This window comes from Microtus oregoni, unplaced genomic scaffold, assembly GCF_018167655.1.
Source record: "Microtus oregoni isolate MIOR12 unplaced genomic scaffold, Mior012 000022F_ref0000154, whole genome shotgun sequence".
NCBI lineage: Eukaryota > Metazoa > Chordata > Mammalia > Rodentia > Cricetidae > Microtus > Microtus oregoni.
Genome location: NW_024543081.1, coordinates 31,437,086 through 31,460,778, shown reverse-complemented (window position 1 = coordinate 31,460,778; position 23,693 = coordinate 31,437,086). Strand labels below are relative to the sequence as shown.

Here is a 23,693-nt window from a genome sequence, read left to right as displayed (position 1 = left end):
TTTCAGACACAGTCACAGCTTTAGAATACTTCCTTCTGCAGCTAGGCTGACTGACAGTACGTTAGACCCTCAGCCAAGGACAGACTACACTCATCTTGGAAGAAAGCATCATAGGGAGGACATAAAGATGAACACTGATAATCACATCTCATACTCTACACATAATACTTAAGGTGAATTCACTGAAGGGAAACATATCTTATGTAAACATTTCAGGATTATTAATTTTTCTCATTAGAAAAATTACAATACTTTAAAATAGATAATGCAAACTTTAAAAAAAAACCCAGTCTTTATAGTTTCTACCTGATTTATGGTAAACGAGGTCTTTGACAATAAGTAATTCTGAGTCATAACTCTCAGTTCAGTTTTTAAATGCAAAATGAGCAGGGGGAGACAGCGTTGCTTTTCAAGGGGTTTCCTTATGAGTGGATTATAGAAGGATCAAAGAACATGTCAGTTGTTTGCACCCCATGTCACATACTGGAAATGCAGGGGAGGGAAGGGCCTATCTAGTTCGGTGTTCTGGTGCGCACTGTGAGCTGAATGACAGATCCACCGTACCTTGGCCCGAGGGTTGAATATCAGTCCCCTGTGGAGGGCGAAAGCTACTCGCTTAACTAGCTCTTTCCTTATTCCATCTTCCAGCAATTGCTTGGGATCCACCTAAATGCAAATCAGAGTCATTCAATGCAGTCAGGAAAATGCAAGTCAGGAAAACAGAGCAGAGGGCTAGGAGAATCTGCAACACAGCATTTTCTTACCTCTTCTCTAAATGATTTAGATTTTTAAATTTCTGCCCCTATTTCATTTTTCTGGGGGGTGGACTGAATTATTTATTAATCCTGTTGCCTCCACAGGGCTCTTTTCATCTCAGGAAGTTTTATGATAATTTTACAACATATTAAAAAGATAGCACATATGGACAATTTTTAATTGCTCCACGATTAATTTAACTTCGTTAAATGCAAAGTGTCTTTCTGTACAGCCAGCAGGAGAGGGTGACAAGAAATTCCAAGTTCAAGTCACAGTTTGTCCTGAACTCTGAACAATCAGGATCATAATGCTCTCTTCCTCCAACAAATGAGTAAGAACAAAACTGCTGAGTGGCACAACGGCACGGTCACATTCCTTCCTGTTCCACATGGAATTCCCAGAAAATCAAACAAATAGTCATGGGCCCCACAGAGCAGCAGCATGGCTGTTACCTTTATGATGCCCACCAGGGTTGTTTTCATCATCAAGATGCCCTCGGTAAAGATGGAGATGGCATGAGTAAGCTTGGCAACCTTCAGCAGAGAGAAAGGGGAGATGAAGGACTTCACGGGAAAGAACCCTCATTGCTATGGTCGACAATCTTGCAAAGGCTACAGGAAATGAATGTGTGGCTGTGTAAGGGACACTGGTGTGCATGCACCCGGGATGGAAGTGAGGCTCTGTGTAGAAGGGAAAGACTGCTGTTGGATATGCTGGGGACAGTCCCCGTCAGCAGTTATTTGTCCTTCTCTGGGCTCTGTGTCTCAGATCTAAACTTCAGGGCTGGCTTCAAGATGAGCTGTAATAACCAGCTGCGTGATTGCATTAAATGCGTTTTCTTTTACAATATTTTCAACTTATGATGGGTTTACTGGGATGTAATCCTAAGTCGAGTACCAAATGCACAAAGGACCATGGATATGAGGAGTCCAGATTGTGCAGCACAGGAAGAACAAGGAAAAGAAAAGAGCTGCACCTCTACAGAGAACACGTGGGTGAACAGGCTCTCGGAGACACTGGTGAAGCATCAAGAGTCAGTGTGAGCACACTAAGAACTGCAAACCATGCTATCACTGAGAGTGTGAGAACACAATCACATGTGATTTATGGCTGGTCCGTGGGATACTCCAGGAGCCACAGGACTGCGATGTTTCATGGTTTGGGCTTTAACTATCAAAAGACAGAAACCAAAGGAATATGGCACCTCGTATCGTGGGCCAAGCTGAGCGTAGTCCCTCAGCTTGTCCTTGTCCAGGCGGGTAGGCACTTCAATGATGTCATGGGTCTGAAGCTTTATGATCTTCAGAAGAGATGTGAACATGCTTTCTGGAATGATCTGCAAAACCTTTGATGAAAAGAAAGCCAAGGAAGAACACAATTGAGTGTCTGCACTATTTTTTCAGCTGATGAATAATGAAGTTGTCAGCAAGAAGGGGACCAGTGAGCAGCATGGCAGTTTGCTCACAGAGATGCTGAGAAACTTAAAAGAACTATCTTCAAAACTGTTACAAAGCACTGGACATGTGGCACATGCCTTTAATCTCGGCACCAGGGAGGCAGGAAAAATCTCTTGTGAGTTCAAGGCCATCCTGGTCTATACAGAAAATCCCAGGCCTGCCAGTGCTACATAGAAAGCTATTGCAAAACAAAACCAAAACACTTGTAGGAAGCACAAGCTCATTTTCTTCTGCCATCAACTGCTAGAGAATACAGAGTTAATCCTCAAAGTGCTCAGGATGATTTATCAAGCACCTGTTACAGACTTTAAAAGACCAATGCTCAAGATGTTGGCAACGTCAGGAAGTTCTCAGCCATGCATGACATAAACTGACTCTGAATTCAGACAAGGCTGGGTCCTTGACCCATCACAGTGAGTGGAGCAAGAACCAATGTTCTCACGAAGACGTGGACTGGGTTCTGCTAAGGGAATGTGAGTTGTGCTCTGCGTGAGCAGCCAGCTCTGACTCTGAAGGGGTGACAAGGCCAAGGGCGTGTGAAAACCAGGGTGACTTCTTAGAGAGCAAAATCACACTTCACATCTACAGTTGCAGTAAATGATTGCTTATTTTTTGGTACTGGAAATTTCTGGGAAGAAACATGGAGGACAGGAAGCACCACCAGTGCACTGTTTCAGTCACCGAAACGCAGCCAGAGGCACTTCTTACCTTCCTCACGTAGGACACCAGTTCTCCCGAGTAATACTGAGACACACTCAGAAGGTCAGGGCTGTTTGCTTGATTAATACGCAGCAGGGGAAGATCAAGGGCAGAGGCAAGCTGTAAGGAAACAACCCACATCTGTTTCTTGCTTCATAAATGCCCTAGAAATCTCTTTCCCAAAAGTGGGATTTCTAATGCAACATTTGAGCTTAGAGGAAAACAAGCAGCAAACCTCAGCAATGCCTCAAATAGTTTCTGACAAAACATTAAACTAAAACAAAACAGCCCGCAGCCATCAGTTACTGTGGCAGGGTTTCTCGCGCTGACCACCGGCAGCAGCTGGGGACGTGGGCGCCATGTCTGTTATCAGGCCCAGCACGGACTGACGCAGCAGTGCTGGGAGCGGGTGCAGGCTCCCTGGAGCTGGAGAGCTGCTACCCCCTGGAGCTCCTTGCAGTCGTGACTCCTTTTCATCCAATAAGCTGTGGTGAGGCCCAGGGCACAACACAGGCCTACAGAGCAAACACTTAGGAGAACGAGCCATAGACTTACTGTAAATCATACATTCTACTTTTACCATTCGTTTTCTTATTTTTTAAAGGTTTTTATTTAATTTTATTTTATGTGCGCTGGTATTTTGTTAGCATTCATGTCTGCATGAGGATATGGGAGCCCCTGAAACTGGAGTTACAGACAGTTGTGAGCTGTTGTGTGGGTGCTGGGAATTGAACCCAGGTCTTCTGGAAGAGCAGCCAACAGTCTTAACCGCGGAACCATCTCTCCAGACTTTTATCATTTATATTAAAGATGAAAGCAAATTTGCATACTCATGAAATGGATGTTTATTTTTACATAAAGAACTAAACCTTGGCTGGATGTTTGATGCTGTAGGACCTATGGCATTTTCTTTCCTTTTTTTTTTTAATTTTATTAACTATGTATACAGTATCCTGCCTGCATGTGTGCCTGACAGCAGAACAGAGCCCTAGATCACATTATATATGGTTATGAGCCGCTATGTGGTTGCTGGGAATTGAACTCAAGACCTCTGGAAGAGTAGTCAGTGCTCTTAACCTCTGAGCCATCTCTCCAGCCCAACCTATGGCATTTTCATAGATGTTTTGAACTATTTCCTAAAGGTTGAAAGCACAGGGGAGAGTATCATACACTGACCAGTGAGGGTAGAGCAAAGCCGAGTCTTCCTTCTGCTGGAAGACAGACGTTGCCATTCCCTGCTTACCTTGAGGAACGTGGCTCTGAGTTTGGTAACCATGGATGGGTTAACCCTTATGCTTTCTTGCATGATGGATGTGAAACTGTAAAGAGGGACACATGATAAGCAGATGGACTCGTGGCCTTCATCACGGGTAAACATCAGTGCGTCCACATTACCTGTCAATTAACTGCCAGGCAAACGAAAGGTCCCCAACGATTTGCATTGTGATCAAGACTTCCTCCTTAATGTTAATGGTTCTGATCATTTGATGGAGAAACTTGCGGGTATCAGCGAGAAACTGGCAAACTTGCAGATTTGATTCTAACTGGTGAAACTCCTGAACCTGCGTTACATGATCCATTTAATTAAAAAAATTCTTCAGTACAACCCTTTCCTTGACTACTTCCAAGAAAGTTCACCATTCGCCAACAATTTCTTGACCAAATTTTTCATTTCACATTAAGCTTCAGAAATCTCTAAGGCAAGTTCTAAGAAAGTACAAGTGTCTAGGATTAGAAAACTCTCCTCCCTGCTCCCATGGTGTGTGTAGACAACCTGACATGCCAGCAGGCTCACCCTCCATTGCAGAAGAAATACATACACCCTGGAGGCCATCTTCTTCCTGAGGATGTTCACACTACTACGATCATAGAGAGTCACAGCACAACCAATGCACTGGTACAGAAAAATACCATGTTTTCAAGGTTTCCTACAGTTCTCAAATTTTCATGTGTCACTCAAGAGGCTTGGGCCACATGCCAAAATAAATAAGGCCAAAAAATACTGAGGTTTATAAAGCTGTTTTTAGTGCTACTATAGATTAGGAAATCCCCAAACAAGCACTCATTTGTAGCTGTTCTGGAGTGAGACGCCCTGAGCTAACGAGGTAGTAGATGGAGTTGCTATTTACTTATAGTGACTATCAGAATAAGCTTAAAGGAATAGAAAAGAAATTTTGTAAGAAAGTATGGAAAGTGGAAAATATTAACTATACTTAATGGATAGAGTATAGCTGATGTTTTAAACAATGGAGCCTGAGGGAGTGTTCGAACATGATTATTTCACATTTTAAATCTATATAATCAGACAGCTAAGCATTTAAGAATTTGAGCTAGAGTCACTTCTTTGGGTATACAGGTATTTTTGAGTATATAAATCATTTCAGAAAATAGACTACTTACAAGGATAATAACATTATATAACAAACTACTTTTATTTTTTGTGTATTTACTTCTAGTATTTCTCTCCCAAAGGTACACAATATTTTACATACCTAAAAGAAGGCATAGAATTACAATTTTGTTTTTATACCTTATGACAATCTCCCCAATAGTCCTAGATTATTTTTATAATTCTGCTTCTAAAAGCATGTATTTATTCAAGTTCAGACTTAACAATTGTTGCTACAGTTCTACTCAGCTGACCAGTCAGTTACTAGCCTAATTTTAGAATATTGAATATAACACTACAAGGGTTACTTCTGATGAAATATCTTCTTAGACATATATATTAATTTATTTTTATTTTATGTGCATTGGTATTTTTCCTGCATGTATGTCTGGATGCCAGATCCCCTGGAACTGAAGTTACAGACAGTTGTGAGCTGCTATGTGGTTGCTAGGAGTTGAACCTGGGTCTTCTGGAAGAGTAGCCATGTGGGTCATAAGGTGTAACTTCTGACCTAAGACATAATTTCAAGATTTAAAAAATTTATTTATGATTGTGTGTGTGTGTGTACACGTGTCTGTGTGTATCCATCCATGTGTGAGCACACACATGTGTGCAGGTACCCACAGAGGTCAGAGGTGTCAGATTCCTGGAGTTGAAGTTGCAGGTAGTTGTGAGCTGCCTGCCATGGGTGCTGGGAATGGAACCTGTGTCCTCTGAAAGAGCAGCATACCCTCCCACCTGCTGAGCCAATTTTCCAGCCCAAGCACTATGCTGAAAAAGACTTTCTTACCTATAGCTGGAATTTTCTTTGGAGCACCAACCAGCTCCCAAATAAAGATACAGAGACTTATTATTAATTATGGATGTTTGGCCTTAGCTTAGGATTTTCCCAGTAGCTCTTTTAACTTGATTTAACGTATTTCTGTTCATCTACATCTTGCTTTGGGGCCTTTATCTTTCTTTCCTTCTCTATGTCCTACTTTTCTATTTCCTCGGGTCTGTCTGTCTGGCCCCTGGCGTCTGCCTGGTGTCTCTCTTTCTTCTTTTCTGAGTCTCAATTCCTCCTCCTTCTTACTCTCCCTACCTGAAAGTCCCACATATACCTACTCCCTTCCTATTGGCCATTCAGCTTTTTATTAGACCAATCAGGTTCTTTAGACAGGAAAGGTAAAACAACAGATCTTTATATAATTAAACAAATGCAACACATCTTTGCATAGTTAAACAAATATTCTGTAACACTTACCTCCTCCAAAGCTTGTATTAGCTGCACAGTCTTTCTGCCTGCAGCAGTAGAATCATCATAATTTAGTGACAGTATTTGTTTTGAGATTTCTCTGAACCAAGCTTGAAGATTTTCTGTTAATACAGAAAAAAGGAAAGCATACTGAAACCCCAAATCCTTGTAGCTTTGAATTGAATTTAACTTTTACGAATATAGTTCTCACAGCTTTTACCAGCTGTGTAACATCACACCCAACAAGTCTCTGACTACCGCCAACAATGTGAAGGGTGTGTACCCTAGCACAGCATACCAGATTGTCTGTGACACTCACCGCTAAGGATTAAAGGCTCACACTTAAGCTGCAAATGCTAAGTGCTAAGGTGCTCATGGGCATGGGAGGGCTCGGGCTGCTGGAAAGAACATGGAGTTACTGTTTTCTGAAGAAGTGAAGGTAGATAAATATTTGGGTTGTCACAAATAAAGGTTATCTATCAAGGTGATGGACAGACATGAGCAGAGGTTTCTGGGCAAGGTGAAGATCAACGTGTCAGAACTGTGAGGTACGAGCAGAAAGTTGTGGGAATTCTGAACAGTTTAAGGGGTGCCATTTGTAACATGACCAGTAGTCAGGGTGGTCTTTTGGGAGAGATTTGTAAAAAAGATTTTCTTATTTATATTTGATGGGTATATGTGTTTGCCTACACATATGTATATGTGCTACATGTGTGCAATGCCTGCAGATGCCAGAAGAGGGCATCAGGACCCATGGAACTGGAGTTATAGGCACTTGAACTGCCACGTGGGTGCTGGGAACCAAGACTGAGTCCTCTACAATAACAGCAAGTGCTCTTAACTGCTCAGACAACTCTGTAACTCTGGGAGAAAATTCATAAGGTTTTTATCTTAAAAAATATGACAAGATGCTATAATTTTTCTATAAGTAAGATTTCCTAAGAGACCCAGGATCATAATCATTAATGTAAAATTTGAGATGTTTCCTTTAAATAACAGCTGGTGACCCCCACTTCTGCCACTAGATGGCAGGTGCTCTGGAAAACACCTGTGATAGTTTGAAAGAAAATGTCCTCTAAAGGGAGTGGCCCTGGTGGGAGTGTGGCCTTGCTGGAGGAATGTGCCATGGGTGGGGGAGGACTCTGAGGTTTCATATGCTCAATCTACACCCAGTGAGACAGACCACTTCTTGTTGCCTGTGGGTGAAGACATAGGAATCTCAACTCCTTCTCCAATGCCATGTCTGTTCAGGCCACCACGTTTCACCATGACAATGATGGACTAAACCTCTGAAACTGTAAGCCAGTCCAAATTAAATGGTTTCCTTTGTTAGAGTTGCCATGGTCATGGTGTCTTTTTATAATTACAGAAACCCTAAAACAACTTATCAAGAATAGAAGATAATAATCTTAGAATCTAGGTCAGTTGTTACTAATAACCTCAGGTGACATGTACTTCTAGAAGATCTCAAGAGGTCTTTGACCTTCATTTCCTTCCCCCAATTTCAAATAAATACACACCTCAATTTTATCTAATATTGGGGTGGAGAGATCATGGCTCTCAACCCTAGCAATGAACCAGTTATAGGAACCCCTGGTTCATATTTCAAAGATATAAAACATGGTGTTTAGAGCATCTTTGGTTGTTGCCCAAGGGAGAACAAGCTAGAAGCAGCACAAGCTAAACTACAGACTGCTGTGAGTACTGCCGTAGGGGACAGAGCACACCATGATGAGATCAGGACTTTTTAACTCAGTGTGTGATGGTTAATCTTGATCATCAGCTTGTCAGGGTTGAGAACCACCTAGGAGACACACCTCTGGGTATGTCTGTGAGGGCCTTTCCAGAGAGGGTTTGCTGATGAGGGGCAACCCACTCTGACTGTGGGTGGCACCATCCCATCGGCTGAGATCTCAGACTTAAAAAAAAAGTGAGCTGAGCACCAGCACTTACCCCTCCCCTCTTCCTGACCTCAGATGCAAGGTAACCAGCTGCCTCACACCCCCGCCTCCACACCTCCTCTGCCATGATGGGCTGTGCCCTCAAAGTGGGAGTCAAAATAAACCTTCCTTGTTTCGCCAGGTATTTTATGACAGCAATGATAAAAAGTCACAACCATTTTATAAGGCTCTATATAAGCACACATCTCAAACACATCTTTAGCAGTTACCATTTTTCTCCACTCGGGTTAGCGGTTTCACCCCTGAAAAGACATCAGCCAGCTCGGTCATCCGCTCTGAGCCCTCCTTCTTGTAATGTTCCCACTTTGACTGTTTCTCTGAAAGCATTTGCTTGAACATCTGTTGACAGGATGGAAAGATTCAGTACTTAAGAGAAAATTCAGATCAGACAAAGTTTACAAAGAGATCATCAATGAATCCCTATTTACTTTAAAAAATATATGACAGAGGGCTGGAGATGTGGCTCAGGGGATAAGGTGCTTGTGGTCCAGGTAAGGACAAGAGTTCAGATCCCCAGAACTCATACAAAAACCAAGCAGTTGTGGAGGCAGAGACAGGAGATCCCACAGGAAGAACCAGCTAGCAAGACGAGCCAAATTTGCTGAGTTCTGGGTTTGGTAAGAGACCATTGTGGTGGTGTAGTAATAAGGGCGGCGGGGCTGCGTCCCCAGCATTCCGGTTGCCTGGCTAGCTTATGCCCGAAATAATTACACGGACACTGTATTCTTTTAATCACTGCTTGGCCCATTTCTATCTAGCCTCTTCTCGGCTAACTCTCACACCTGGACTAGCCCATTTCTAATATTCTATGTAGCACAGCTAGGTGCGCTCACTGGGAAGATTCTAGCCTATGTCCATCCTGGGTCGGAGCTTCATCGCGTGTGTCTGCCCGGGAGCGGGGCATGGCGTCTCTTCTGAGGCGTCTGCTCCCAAGAGGAGAGCTGTTCGAGTCTGAGTTCACTTCCTCTTCCTCCCAGCGTTCTGTTCTGTTTACTCCTCCCACCTATCTTCTAACCAATGAGGGCCAAGCAGTTTCTTTTTATTTAACCAATGACCTTCCTCCATCATGGTGGTTTGATAGAAAATGGCCCCCACAGTAAGTGACACTATAAGGAGGTGTGAACTTGTTGGAGTATGTATGGCCTTGTTAGAGTCACTGTGGAGGCAGGCTCTGAGGTTTCCTATGTTCAAGTTACATCCAGTGTGGTGGGCTGTTTACTTCCTGTTGCCTAGGGATCAAGATGTAGAACTCAGCTGGGCAGTGGTAGTGCACACCTTTAATCCTAGCACTCAGAGGCAGAGGCAGGCGATCTCTGTGAGTTCAAGGTTAGGGTGGTCTACAAAGTTCTAGGATAGCCAGAGCTATTGCATAGAGGAAACCATGTTGGGGTGGGGATGGCGGTGAGGAGGGTGGAGATATGGAACTCTGGGCTCCTTCTCCAACATCATGACTGCCTGCATGCTGCCATGCTTCTTACCACAACTGTAATGTACTTACCCTGGGAAACTATAAGCCAGCCTCAATTAAATGTTTTGCTTTATAAAAATTGCCATCGTCATGGTGTCTTCACAGCAATAGAAACCATCACTAAGACAACCATGCTCTATAAACAAATTGCAAATGATCTAAGAAGGCACCCAGCAACAACTCTGGCCTCCATATGTGTCACCCTCACATAATGCACCTACAGATGAGAACACACATATACATAACATACACCTCTCAGATCCCATCCTGCCTCAGGAAGTTGTAGTACTGGTGGGCTGCCACATCCACCTGGCATGTAAGTGGGTTCTAGGAATCCAGATTGTAGTCCTTAAGCCTACGCAGTGTACTAGATGGGTTTTATGTCAACTTGACACAAGTTAAAGTCACCTAAGAAGAGGGAATATCAAATAAGAAAATGCCTCCACGAGATCAGGCTGTAGGCAAGCTTGAAGGGCATTTTCTTAATTAGGATGGGGGAGGGCCCAGCTCGTTATGGTTGATGCTACCCTTGGGCTGGTGGTCCTGGGTTCCATAAGAAAGCAGACAGAGCAAACCATGAAGAGCAAGCCAGTAAGCAGCACCCCTCCAAGGCCTCTGCATCAGCTCCTACCTCCAGGTCTTTCCCTGTTGGAATTCTTGTCCTGACTTCTTTTGATGATGAGTAGCGGTGTGGAAATGTAAGTCAAATAAATTCTTTCCTCCCTCAGTTTCTTTAGTAATGGTGTTTCATCATAGCAATAGTAACACTAATTAAGACACTCAGTAAGCCATTAACCTGAGTCATCTTCCCAGAGCCAAATCCTGGTTTTCACACGTATTTTCACAAGAGTGATTCTCGTGAATTACCATACTCCTCATTAGAGTAATGTCTACAACCAGGTATACTTTCTCCATCACTAAATAACTGTTACATGCCTAATTCTGTACTCTTCTATAAAAAACAGGTCTAGACAAACAAAATCTGTAGCTTGAGTCAGAGACACAACTAAATCATAATCTTTTCTGAAAAATATTTTTAAACAACAACAACAAAAAAAAACAAAGACCAAGGTTATTAATTTAATACTTTTACCTCTTTGAGTATAAATTCAAATTGTGCAGTGTCCAACAGCAATTGGAAGAGGATCTTGGGATTGTACCTAGAGTCTGTCAGAATCTGGTCCTTGATTTGACGAAGACGTTTGTTGTTTGGGTCACAGGCTAGAAAGAAGAATTTCCCACTGATTCAGTGTATAAAATCATCCATGAAACAAGACGGGGCAGGGTAGAGTGAGCACTTGTGTGGTTTATGTGAGCTTGATAGGGAAGGTTATAAACCATGCCAATGGGGTAAAGTCTTGAAATCAGAAAAGGAGTTTGTGCAGCAGAAACTCAATGTATCAAAAGCTGGCCAGTGGGGCTAGAGAGATGGTCGGCAGTCCAGGACAATTCCTCTTCCAGAGGACAAGTTTGTTTTCCAGCTCCCATATCAAACAGCTCAAAACTGAAACTCTAGCTCCAAGGGATCTGACACATAGCACTGACACATGCACATAGACAACAACAAAAAGTCTTAAAAGTGTGTGAATTAGATGATTAAATTTACACTGTGGGGAAAGTGTACATGGACCTACGCACTAAGAAGCAAAACCTGGAAAACTGCTTATGTGCAAACCATTTAAGAAGCTGGAGAGATGCCACATATTCTCAAACACAGAGAGTGAGAAGCCCAACTGTGAATGGTTCCAAGATGGATGGGAGGTAGTGGGATGAGAGCATCTGGCTACAGGAGCTGTGAGGAGAGGCTACGGGGAACAGAAGGTCCTACACAATGCTGGACGAGCAGGAAGTGAGGCCTACACAGGAAAGCTTACTGGATAAGAGATGAAAAGCACAGGGTTATGCCTGTGTGGTAGCATCCATCTGTAATTGTAGCTCCTGAGTGGATCACTAAGGTTCAAGGCCAGTCAGATCTACTTAGCAGTTCCAGGACCAAGCATGGCTACTTGGCACAACCTTGTCTCAGAAAATAAAATAAAAACAAAACCAAAGGAAGCAAGCAAAGAATTTTGTGTGTTCAGGGTTGCTGAACACACAACTCTTGAGGTGGTAGTATACAGTTCTAGATGAGTCAATGAATGTTTACAATGCATTTGCTAAGATTAAGCAAGTGTACCATTGCTCTGGGATAATGCTCTTGTACCCTATAAAGATCTGTCACTTGTATTAGTTTAATAAAATGCTGATTGGCCAGTAGCCAGGCAGGAAGTATAGGTGGGGCAACCAGGCAGGAAGTATAGTTGGGTTGACCAGAATAGGAGAATGCTGGGAAGAGGAAAGGCTTGGTCTGTAGTCATCACTCAGATGCAGAGGAAGCAAGATGAAAATGCTTCACTGATAAAAGGTACCAAGCCATGTGGCTAACACAGACAAGAATTATGGGTTAATATAAGATATAAGAGTTAATAAGAAGCCTGAGCTGATAGGCCAACCAATTTATAATTAATATAGACGTCTGTGTGTTTCTTTGGGACTGAATGACTGCAGGACTGGGCAGGACAGAAAGCTCTGTCAACATACCATCTCTGAAGACGCTCAGAGTCTCAAGTATCTACTGTTTTCTGAGATTTTATCACTGGTCTTAAAGTCATAGCTCATGGCTCCTGTGGAGACTTTTCACACAATGTGAGAAGCTCCTGAACGTAATGCCAAACTGTATGAACAGAAGGTTTCAAAGACAGCCACGACCCAGAAGAGTTCGAGGCCACCAAATTATCTGCTCTAGGAGGCTCTCCACTCAGTAGGCTCTCACACTTTCTCTACTTCCAATTCTGATAACGTCTGTGGTCCAGAATCTCTTCCCTTTGGTTTAGTCAAAATCTTCCTAATTCCTGCCTTCTGGTGGAGCCTTCTTTGACCTCTGTTCATCTATTTCGACCCCACCAGGACTCACATTATAGGTTCCACACAGCCAGCTCTGACCTGCTACTTGGGACCTTTCGTTAGTTTCTTGGAGCTGTTCTGACAGGTTGGCCCAAACAGTAGCTTTAAACAACACAAATTTAGGTTTTTACATTTTAGAGCTACAAAGTGTGAAACAGGGTCCACTGAACTAAAACCAAGATGTTAACAGGGGCTGGCAGTATGGCTCTGTGAGTAAAAGCCTTGGTTTCATAACCCGAGTTCAAGTCCCAGGTCCCAAATGATGAAAGGAGAGAACTAACACCTGAAAGTTATCCTGTGACATACTATGTGTGCATGTATGTGTACACACATACACACACACACACACACACATACACACACACAATGTATACATGGACACAAAAACATACACTAAATAAAATTCAGTAGGTTGGATTGCTAACAGTATTAGCAGGTTAAGAAGGTATGTCCTCACACCCGTGGTGTGAGGGCCACATAAATCCCAGAATAGCTATGAATGTGGCCCGCCACATTTATAGATGACAGCATCATATCACAATCAAAAGGGTACATACCCCTAAATTAAGGGAAATTCCTTTTCTTGCCCCTTTTAGCCTCTAAAGGCTGCCTGCACTCTTTGGCTTAGGCCCTTTGAACCTTTAAAGACAGCACTGATTGGTCAAGTCATATGCCTGGTAGCATATCTCTGGTTCTGATCTGCCTGCCTCGCTCTTCTGATTTAAGGCTCTCTTTGATTATACAGAGTCTCCTGGGATAATGTAAGGTCAGCTGATCGGCAATGTCCTCCTCATTCTTCCACATGCACTGGGAGGGTCTAAGGATGAGGACATGGACAGCTGTGGAGAAGGTGGGTAGAGGCATGCTACCACATGTAACGCTATCACAAGTCTGCAGTTATCTCTTCTTTCACAGCTCATCTACCCAGTGTGATCAGTGACCAGCTTCTTCAACATGGGAGCCCAAAGTCCTCATATTTGCCAGCCACATCCCAGTGCCTACCTAACAGACGACATCTGCTCAGGTGGGCTGCTGACCTCTCCAAGGTGACACAAACATCACTACCTTAAGAAGCCAACTTGCCTCTCATGTACTGACTCGCCCTGGGGTAAATACTCTGCCTTGTGAAGCTGACCTCACCTCTGGAAAGCTTACTGTGGGGCAGGATACGAGCCCCACGCCCCCTTGTGTGCCTTACCCGAGTCAGCTGTGTGAAGCATCAGCCAGCGGATGGCGACGTTGCAGTCTCTCAGGCAGTTGAGCAGCCTTGGGATATTGTCTAGAAGCACCTCCTCCCTCAAGTAACCCTCTTTCAGAAACTGCTGCACCTGAGCATGCACTCTTTCGCTGACACTGGCGTATCGGCTCGCCTTTGAAATTAAAAAGAAGGACAGCTGGAATTAGATGGGAGAACAGCTATCCTGAAAATGACTCCATTCAGCTGAATCCTCTGACAAGTACAAGCCTCTCCTTTATCTCTCTCCACCCCCATCTCTCCCTCCCCACTTCCCTTCTTGATAACTTCATTTCTATATGAGGTAATAGCATGCGTATTATAGTTATAGCAATAGGGCAACTGATTATTGAATTTTTTTTTGAGACAGGGTACCTTGTCACCATGTACCTTGGAACTAGCTCTCTAGACCAGGCTGGCTTTGAACTCAAGAGATCCACCTGCCTCTGCCTCCTGAGTAATGGGACTAAAGGCATTCACCACCAAGAATGGTTTTATTAGCCATTTTAAAATTCTGAAACTCAGTTTTAGTTTGGGGTGTGATTAAATACTGATGGGTTTATCCTTATATTGTATATTATTTTCTTTTTCTAATGCTGAACTGGACTAGGTGGCCTCTCTGATCTTTTCAATTTTTTTTTCCTTTTTCATCTTCTTTTTGTCTATATGTTTGCTTGTTTGTTTGAAGACAGGATCTCACTATGTAGCTCTACTGTCTTGGAACTCACTACACAGACCAGTCAGGTCTCGAACTCCAAAAGCTGCCTGCTTTTCTCCCAACTGCTGGAATTAAAGGTGTGTGCCACTATGCTGGCTTGAGCCCTTCAACTCTTGGATGGAAAAGAAACACAAAAACAGAGACCCAATTGCCCGTTCTTTCTATTGTGGTTGACAAATGCAGGAAAGACCAGACATGCTCCAAAGATTAGACTTTTGTTTGGCGTTTTCCGTCAGAGTCTTGCTGTCTAGAACTATTCTGCCTTAGTCTTTAAACCCTGGGATCACCACACCAAAGGACAAAATGTCCACAGGTTTACAAAGCTTAATAAAAGGAAGATCTCAGCTGATCAAAGTTATGATTTTTTTAAAGAATCCTTTGCAATCCTGGCCATTTGATTTTACTACAATAAAGGTCCACTATTAAACCTTGCTAACCTAGTTAACCTGGCTTAAAGCTCTGAAGAAACTTCTTAAAATGTCACAATGAGAAAATACAAATTTGGAAAAGAATTTGAGTAATGAAAACTTAATGCTCTGACATCAGTAAGCACTGAACCCACTTCCCGAATACACTCTGGGAGCCGGGCCAACACTGAAATAACACTGCATTATTTAAGGAATTCAATTTACTTGGATAAAACATGACAGAGGTTTTTGTGTCAATATTGTTCCATCTACAGTGGAAAACTTTATGACCCAGATAGCCAAGCAGGAGAACGTAGCCATTAAGAAATATTAAGTACACGTTTTTGTGTACTTAATTTTTTGAAAATTTGAAATTTCAAATTAAGAAAAGATTTTATTTATATTCCTCTATCTCTTCTGCTATTTCCTTCTGCCTGGTGTTCTTACCAAAGAAGAATAGAGCCACATAACTCAGAAATGCATATAGCGTCTTGTGCTTCTGTAAACCAATCAGCGCCCCAGAAGGGATGACTCCACCTACGGGAGTAGACTACCACTCATTTCATCTTAGCATCCATCCTACTGCTAAACTTCAAGCCAGCTCTGTTCACAGGACAAGGCTTCACACAAGAACAACAAAGTCAACTGTGGCCCTGTCCCACTGACTCATCTTAGGTATGGAATCTTTCTTAGGTCCCCAGTCTGTATTTCCTCTCCCACACAAGTTTAAAACCTATAAATAATTCTGATGTGCACACTTTACCTTCTAGTCATGCAGTAAGATGTACAGGAGCATCTTTTCCCAACTCCATGGACGTGTACCTAGCTTGTTTCCCGTGAGCCAGGCTTGACCTCCTAGGATGCTCCCTGGTCAGCGCAAACCTACCTGCTCTTTGACGTTTGAGAGGTCGAGGGTATTGTTTAGAGCAGTTTTCGCAGCTTTGTAAGGTTCCCAAGCATCGGCTAGATTAACGGTGATGCCCATATAGATGCTGATGACCTGAAAGAGGAGACAGCGACTCAGTACCTGCCCAGCATCTGCTTCCATCAAGGAAAGGGGCGGGGAAATGCAAAGTAGTGCACACGAGTGTCCTCTTTCCAGTTTTAATTCATAATAGTGAAAACCTGGTGCTCTCCAAAGAAACAGTGACAAGTTTGCTTTTCAGGGTAAAAGACATGAAGTGACCTCACCCTTCCAAACTGCTGAGTGTTAGACACCTAGATGGAGAAAATCACAGGAAGAGAAAAGCAGTGACTAACAAGAGGAAGCGGCTTCTCTTCTTTCTCTTACTTTTTTTGGAGACAAGGTCTCTCAATGGCACCATCATGAGAGCTCAGTTTTCTAATATTTGGTTCTTAAAAGTCAATGATAGTGACGGTAAGATGATGGCTCAGAGAGAAAAGGCATTTGCCATACAGGCCTGGTGATTTGAATTTGATCCCTTGAGCTCTGGCACTTGTGCATTCCTCACCATACCACCCCCCCCCCCCCCCCCCACACCTAAAGTCACATAGGACTCCTGAGAGCTCTCAAACAAGTCTATTGCTGCCAACGTTAAGTGATTTTTAATCTGTATTTTATGTGTCTAGGTGCTTTCCTGTACTCATTTGTGAATCATTTGTGTGCCTACTGCCCACTGAGCCACAGAAGGGCGCCAGATCTGGACCCGCAGTGTGGACAGTTGTAAGCTGTCCTGTGGATGCTGGGACTCAAACTCAGGTCCTCTGGAAGAGCAGCCATGTCTTAACCACCGAGTCATTGCTCCAGCCCCTAATTCATTACCTTTCAAGCTTATTTTTTAGAAAGTAAATTTCACGTCATCACCTCCTTTAAGAGCAGTTTTACCCAGTGCCCACAGGTTTGTTGTGTGCACTTTCATATTGCACAACTCTACGATTTTTGGTTTTTGATTTATAATATGGTTTCTTCTTTTGCACAAAAGCCATTTGGGTATTTTTTCTCAAACATTTACATACATCCTTTTAATACTTAATTATAATTGAATCGCACTATATTGAGAAAATATAGTTTATCAGCTTCTTTCTTTGCTGAATTCTTTTATGATCTACCACATATTCAACTTTCATATATATATTCTTTAAACACATATATAACATTTATGAAACAATTTATGTTTGGAAAAAATGCATAAATTTTTTTCTGTCATGATTAATTTTGTCGATTTTCCCATGTGAATTCGAGAATTTTGTTTTATGTATTTTGAGGGTGTTATTGAGTACATATAATTTCACAGCTGTTAATCATCCCTGTGGATTATCCATCTTAAGCATTTTATATAATAATGGTTTTCTTTCACATTTTCTATTGTCTGATAATTTCTCATAAGTTGTTTTTACTGGTTTACATTTGCCTGGCATATCTTTTAAAAAATCTATTGGGTCACATGTGTGTGGGAGGAGCACTTTTAGGTATATAATTTAGGATGCTGTGATTATAGCACTATGGTCAAAATGATTCAGTTCAGCAACATAAAGCAAAACTACCAGAGTTTCCTTTTGGTGGCTCAATTCAATCTGAGTTCAATTCACAGGTTGACAGTAACCCTCACCTAACTGCTGGTTGTTCTCATACTGCCGGGGAACTGAGAGTGTCTTTTAACAGACAGGCAGTGTGACTGGGCCGCTGAGATTCAGTAGTGAGAAGAGGAGCAGAACCTGGTAGCTGAGAACCTGCCCCAATCCACTGCATTACCATAAAAACTCCTTGCTCTGGAAACATTTCACATATGATAGGTGTGTTGACAGCTTTACATGAAACATGCTACAAGCACACCCTGCAGTAGCCTAAACCTCACTAGATCTACCATAGTCATCTTACAGGTAAAATTTAACCGTGAAAGTGAAATTCCTATTCAAAATTTGACAAGTTAAGTGAACTCTGCTAGCTTAAGTTCATAAAAGACCTTAAGCTCATATGAAATTAGAAATTTATGCCTTGGCAATGCTGAAGCATGCATGGACAGCCCATATATGGTGGTTCTTCTGAACTTGTCTATATTGGGTTTCATGGTCTAAGTTAATGAGGATGACTGACCAAGTCTCCTTCTCAAGAGAGAACCAGATCTCCTTACAGATGGTTGTGAGCCACCATGTGGTTGCTGGGAATTGAACTCAGGACCTTTTGGGAGAGCAGGCAGTGCTCTTAACCACTACGCCATGATGGCTCAGTCATTAAAGGCTAGGTTCACAACCTCTAAACTCATATAATTGAACCTTTGTTCATAAAACATAAAGAATAAACAGTCCTGGCTTATATTCTCAATAGCCAAATTAAGATGTATTTTAATACATAGTTTTACTTTCAGAGTATCTATTTTAATGAAAATGATATCATTTTTGTGTAGAATATTTTTTTTGTAACTAACTGGTTAGTTCTTCATGTCATGATTCATAAAACTCTCACCACACAGGATAATTTTGCTCCAGTAATTTTTTTTGTCTGTGTCCAATTATTTATAATTTTTTTTGGCTTCTACATTAAAGGCCAAAATAACAGGACTGGAAAGGTGGCTCAAGAGGTGAGAGAGCCTGCCAAACAAGCTCAAGGACCGGAGTTCAATGCCTGGGACCCACATGGCAGAAGGAAATGACTTTCCCAAGTTCTCTTCTGACCTTTACACATGGAAACACACACAATAAATAAAAGGGAAAAAAAGACAAAAGAATAGAAGGGTTCTGCATATTTCTGTTTAAAAGAATTTTTAATTAAAAAATTCCACACAATATACTTTGTTTTCCCATACCCAACTGTTTCTAGGTCCTTCCCATCTCTGTGCCCACCCAATCAGGCCTTGAAATCACTAAGTAGCTGAGAAAGACCCTGAGTTCCTGATCCCCCTGCCTCTGGGTCACTAAGGTGTATTACATACTTGGCCCCAGGGAGCTAGTTTTGTGACAGACTCACGAAAGGGAGGAGTACTTGCCCAGTTATCTGGAAAGTATTTATCCACGATCTCTCTCATCTTTGCTTGGTGGGTGTGAAGAATGGAAGGTTCAAAATAGAGAATCACGTACAGCATGGCGGCTTGATTCGCCAGGGCAGTGCTGCGATGTTCTGGCAGGGGGTACGCAGAGACCTGCAACACAACATCCCAGAGTTAACTCTCACACGCTACAGGATCTCTGCAGGCCTGCTCAGCTGCCAGCTCTGTGTAGGCTGCCCTTCTGCTCCACTGTGTCAGCTGCTGCAATCCTGCCACCACTGCTACACGCTCCAGCGCACACCGGTTTCCCCTTAAGCTAACATGCACGCCTCTGGTGGGTATTTTCCTTCCTAAGCCACAAGGCCACTCTGGGTAGGCACCAGAGTCTACCTTTTTTGGTGATGAATAGCCAGCACCTAGCCCATGAATGAACATACCATTCACGCTCAGTAACTGTCTCTTGAACAGACGACTTAAAAGAATACACCCTCTCTCTAACTGCTCACATCCCATTTTCTCCCTGAAACCTCGGATTCTCCCAAACTTAACAGCTCCTTTCCTTGGCCCTGCAGCACTGTTTAAATGCTTTTACAAATAGTTTCTAGCTGCTGTTTTGACTCACTGGAAGGAAGAAATATGAAAAGGAGTAGCAGAGGAGGAAAGTATATTCTACCTTTTAAATTATTAAGGCCCCCCGATTCCTACCTGGTTGTAAATGTCATCAGATCTCAGGCGTCCGATGACCATGCTGATGAAAGTTTCGTTGATAGGCACTCTCTGGAAATAGCTCTCGGGATAGTTGGGTGGTCTTTTGGCTCCTGGCTGGCTGGAATACCCTGTACTTCGCAGCAGCTTACAGATATCATCCATATTCGAATCAGCAGAGGACCGAGCGGCACTGGATCAAGTTCATTCACAATGGGAAACAAAAGAACCAAGACATCACATGTGAGAAACATGTAAGTCTAAAAGTAAAGGACTCCATCCTGAAACGACAATGGGTCCATTTGAGTCCTACCATTCAAAAGCACACATCTGAAAAGCCCATTTGAAGGGTAGGTATTGGTTCTCTGCCCACTTTCCAAACCCCTGGAGCTGATTTGTCTCATCATACTCGTCAACTATAAAGCAAGCACTATAGTATTTGGAATACACTACAGAATACCACAGCAGGTATTTGAGTTGGTGTCTTAAGATCAAGGTATTAATAATTAAGAGCAAAATTATCTTACAGAAATAAGATAAAAGAAGATGCTAGATAGCCACATCTGTTCTGAGTAGGTCTTGACTCCAAATGATTCCAGATTCAGGTCTGACTACCAAATAAGTTATGCAGGGTGCGTGCGTGTGTGCATGCGTGTGTGTGTGTGTGTGTGTGTGTGTGATATCTCCACATGCATACAGACGCTTGTAGAGGCTAAAAGAGGGCACTGAATCCTGGGTGGTGTGCTGGGAAATGAACTCGGTTGGGTCTTCTAGAAGTCTGTAAATATTTTTTTTTTTTGGTTTTCGAGGCAGGGTTTCTCTATAGCTTTGGATCCTGTCCTGGAACTAGCTCTGGCTGGCCTTGAACTCACAGAGATCCACCTGCCTCTCCCAAGTGCTGGGATTAAAGGCGTGTGCCACCACCACCAAGCAGCAATCTGCATATATTCTTAATGGCTAAGCTACTTCTCCAGCTCCACACATCCATTTTTTGTACAGTTTTTCAAAAGATGGAAATCCTGTATGGAAGGTGCTAATATTAAAAAGCTGACAAGGTGGCTCCTTAGGACCCTACTTCCTGGAACCACACAGTTCTGCAGACGCATGTAACACAAGACCTGGGGTGTTTCTGTGTCTATGCCTATACTGGGGGGGATAGCTTTCCACCTGGTCCAGAAGGACAGCTTTCTGGTCATCCACATGAGAATGACAACAGAAAGCTCCTTTATTTCTTTATGGATGCCAAGGCGTCTTGTTTGAAAACTAAAAAAGAAAACTTCAAAGGCAAAACATTTGTAAATTTTAAAACTCCTTAAAATTTATCCTCAAGTTAAAACATTCAGAGTTTAGATTCCTGCTTTATAACAAGTACATTATCATCATATCTCTATATTGCTAGATATAAATAGAATTCATATTTTATACAGGTTTTACTGAATGCTATTTGTTAACTATAACACATAAAAGGGTAATGTTCTTTCGGTGTGTTCAGAAGATGTGTGTACCGTAGCATCCTTCACCATAGGCCACTGTTCCCAGTAGTACAGGAGCAGTGCTTTAGGGGTGTGCAGGCTAGGCCAGGAATACCTGTATCGATAATAAGAAACCAGCATCCTCTCTCTGACTTCTCCTTCAATCTTCTGGTCGATGACAAGTAGCATAACTCCATATAAGTACAGGGCTTCACACTATGAAGAAAAAGGACAATGGCCAAATTCATAAGTGATGGAGGAAGGCCATTGGTTAATTATAATAAAGAAACTGCTTGGCTGGCCCTCATAGGTTAAAACATAGGTGGGAAGAGTAAACAGAACAGAATGCTGGGAGGAAGAGGAAGTGAGCTCAGAGGCCATGCTCCCCTCTCCTGGGCAGAAGCGATGAAGCAAGCCGCCAGGTCAGACATGCTGAATCTTTCCCGGTAAGCGCATCTAGCGGTGCTACACAGATTATTAGAACTGGGTTAAATTAATACGTGAGAATTAGCCTAGAAGAGACTAGATATAATGGGCCAGGCAGTGTTTAAAAGAATACAATTTGTGTGTTGTTATTTCGGGTAAAGCTAGCTGGTGGCGGGAGCTGGGTGGCGGAATGCAGCCCCGCAGCTCCTACAACACATAAGACCTGTCTGCAAGGATTGAAGTTGACAGTGGTACAAATGATCACTCTGCTCACATGCCCCCAATAAAGTTGGATTTATATTTTAAAGTCAATGTATGTTTTTCCACAAAGGGCTCTCAACTGTTGTGTAGAATGGACTTTAAAAATGGACTCAAACCAATTTTAATTCCTAGTGATTATTTTGCTTGTGATACCAAAATAAAATCTCAATTCTCTGAATACAGATGATCTTGAACTAATCTTTCTGTCTCTTCCTACCTCTCAAGTGCTGGGATTATAGACAAGGCCACCACACTGGCTCTGACAGACATTTCTTAAATGATCACCAATGTCTTGGATGCAAAAAGAAGATGGACTTTTTCTTTTTCTGAGACAGGGTTTCTCTGCATAGCCATGGGTGTCCTAGAACTCACTCTATAGAGTAGGCTGGGCTTGAACTCAGAGATCCATCTGTCTATGACTCCCAAATACTAGGCTTCTACCACTGCCTTGTTGAAGACTCTTCGGCCCCAGGAGCTGAGGACCAAACCCAGGGCCTTATGCTTGCTAGACAAGTGCTCTAACACTGAGCTAAATCCCCAACACCAAAGAAGGACTTCTTATACAAAGGAAGCTCATAACACAACATAATCTTTTCTTCCATTATTCATTTCATTAAACACTCACACATTCTAAACTTGAAAGATAACTATTAGGCCATCTTCTTTTCTTTGTGGAATGGTATTCTGCATGCATTGATGCTGTTTCATATTATCATTACCATTATTATTACTGAGACAGGGCTTCTCTATTATGTAGCTCTAGCTGTCCTTGAACTTGTGGCATAGACTAGGCTAGCCTTGTCCTCACAGAGATACAATTGCCTTTGACTCCCAAGTGCAGGATTAAAGTCACATGCTACCACATGGAGCTGTTTCATATTCCTGAATATATTACTTTCCAATCACTAATACTTACTAGAAGCTGTTTTCCATCCTCATTGAGAAGCACAGTTTCTAAAGTTTGTTGAATATAAACTCCTTCATTGAGATCATCAAGGTATCTAGAAGCAAAATGCAAGGATAAGATATTAATGTAAACAGAAGATGTAACAGCTTTGAGGAAGGAAAGACTTTTCAAAGATAAGGCAGGACTCCAGGCATTCTGGCCCTAGTTCCTCTGCAGTGTTTGCTATGCTTATGAACCTTAGGGTCCTAGAGATGTAACTCATGGTGATTTGGGGCCACAGGTTAACACGTATGGATCTTCAAAATCGAAGGAATAGTCCCTACTCTTGAATTACAAAACAGCAGCAGCTCAGAAGTAATGGAATAGGAACATGACAAGGAATAGTGGCTAAAGTCAAGGAATTGGTAAACGTGTGTGCGTGTGTGTGTGTGTGATTGGTAAGTAGTTCTTAAGAACTACTAATATGAGCTGAGCCTGATGGAACAGGCTTATCATTCCACGCACTCGGGGGCAGAGACAGGCAGATTGTAAACTAAACACCAGTCTGGGAAACACAGTGAAAGCCTGTCTCAAATTAAAACAAAACAAAACAACAAATGCTTGTTTGCAAATTAATGTTACATTTAAAGTGTTAGCACAGGATCACAAACTGAAGACTGCACAAGAGTTTACTAGGACCTGTTACAGGAGGGGAGATAGAATGAACTAC

General features: G+C 42.5%; 1 protein-coding gene across 1 annotated transcript in view; it reads right to left on the bottom strand.

Annotated features, from left to right (window-relative positions):
* The window catches only part of Washc5 (WASH complex subunit 5), a 44,037-nt gene that overhangs the window by 17,355 nt on the left and 2,989 nt on the right, over positions 1 to 23,693 (bottom strand). The window contains exons 4-18 of the mRNA XM_041671905.1: positions 22,994 to 23,078; positions 21,506 to 21,606; positions 19,919 to 20,111; positions 19,214 to 19,366; positions 16,156 to 16,269; positions 14,109 to 14,280; positions 11,061 to 11,188; positions 8,709 to 8,838; positions 6,548 to 6,660; positions 4,308 to 4,474; positions 4,156 to 4,231; positions 2,922 to 3,032; positions 1,961 to 2,101; positions 1,209 to 1,289; positions 565 to 666 (exon numbers count right to left, since the gene is read on the bottom strand). Coding sequence (XP_041527839.1) covers positions 565 to 666; positions 1,209 to 1,289; positions 1,961 to 2,101; positions 2,922 to 3,032; positions 4,156 to 4,231; positions 4,308 to 4,474; positions 6,548 to 6,660; positions 8,709 to 8,838; positions 11,061 to 11,188; positions 14,109 to 14,280; positions 16,156 to 16,269; positions 19,214 to 19,366; positions 19,919 to 20,111; positions 21,506 to 21,606; positions 22,994 to 23,078 — 1,867 coding nt within the window. The remainder of the gene's footprint in view (positions 1 to 564; positions 667 to 1,208; positions 1,290 to 1,960; positions 2,102 to 2,921; positions 3,033 to 4,155; positions 4,232 to 4,307; positions 4,475 to 6,547; positions 6,661 to 8,708; positions 8,839 to 11,060; positions 11,189 to 14,108; positions 14,281 to 16,155; positions 16,270 to 19,213; positions 19,367 to 19,918; positions 20,112 to 21,505; positions 21,607 to 22,993; positions 23,079 to 23,693) is intronic.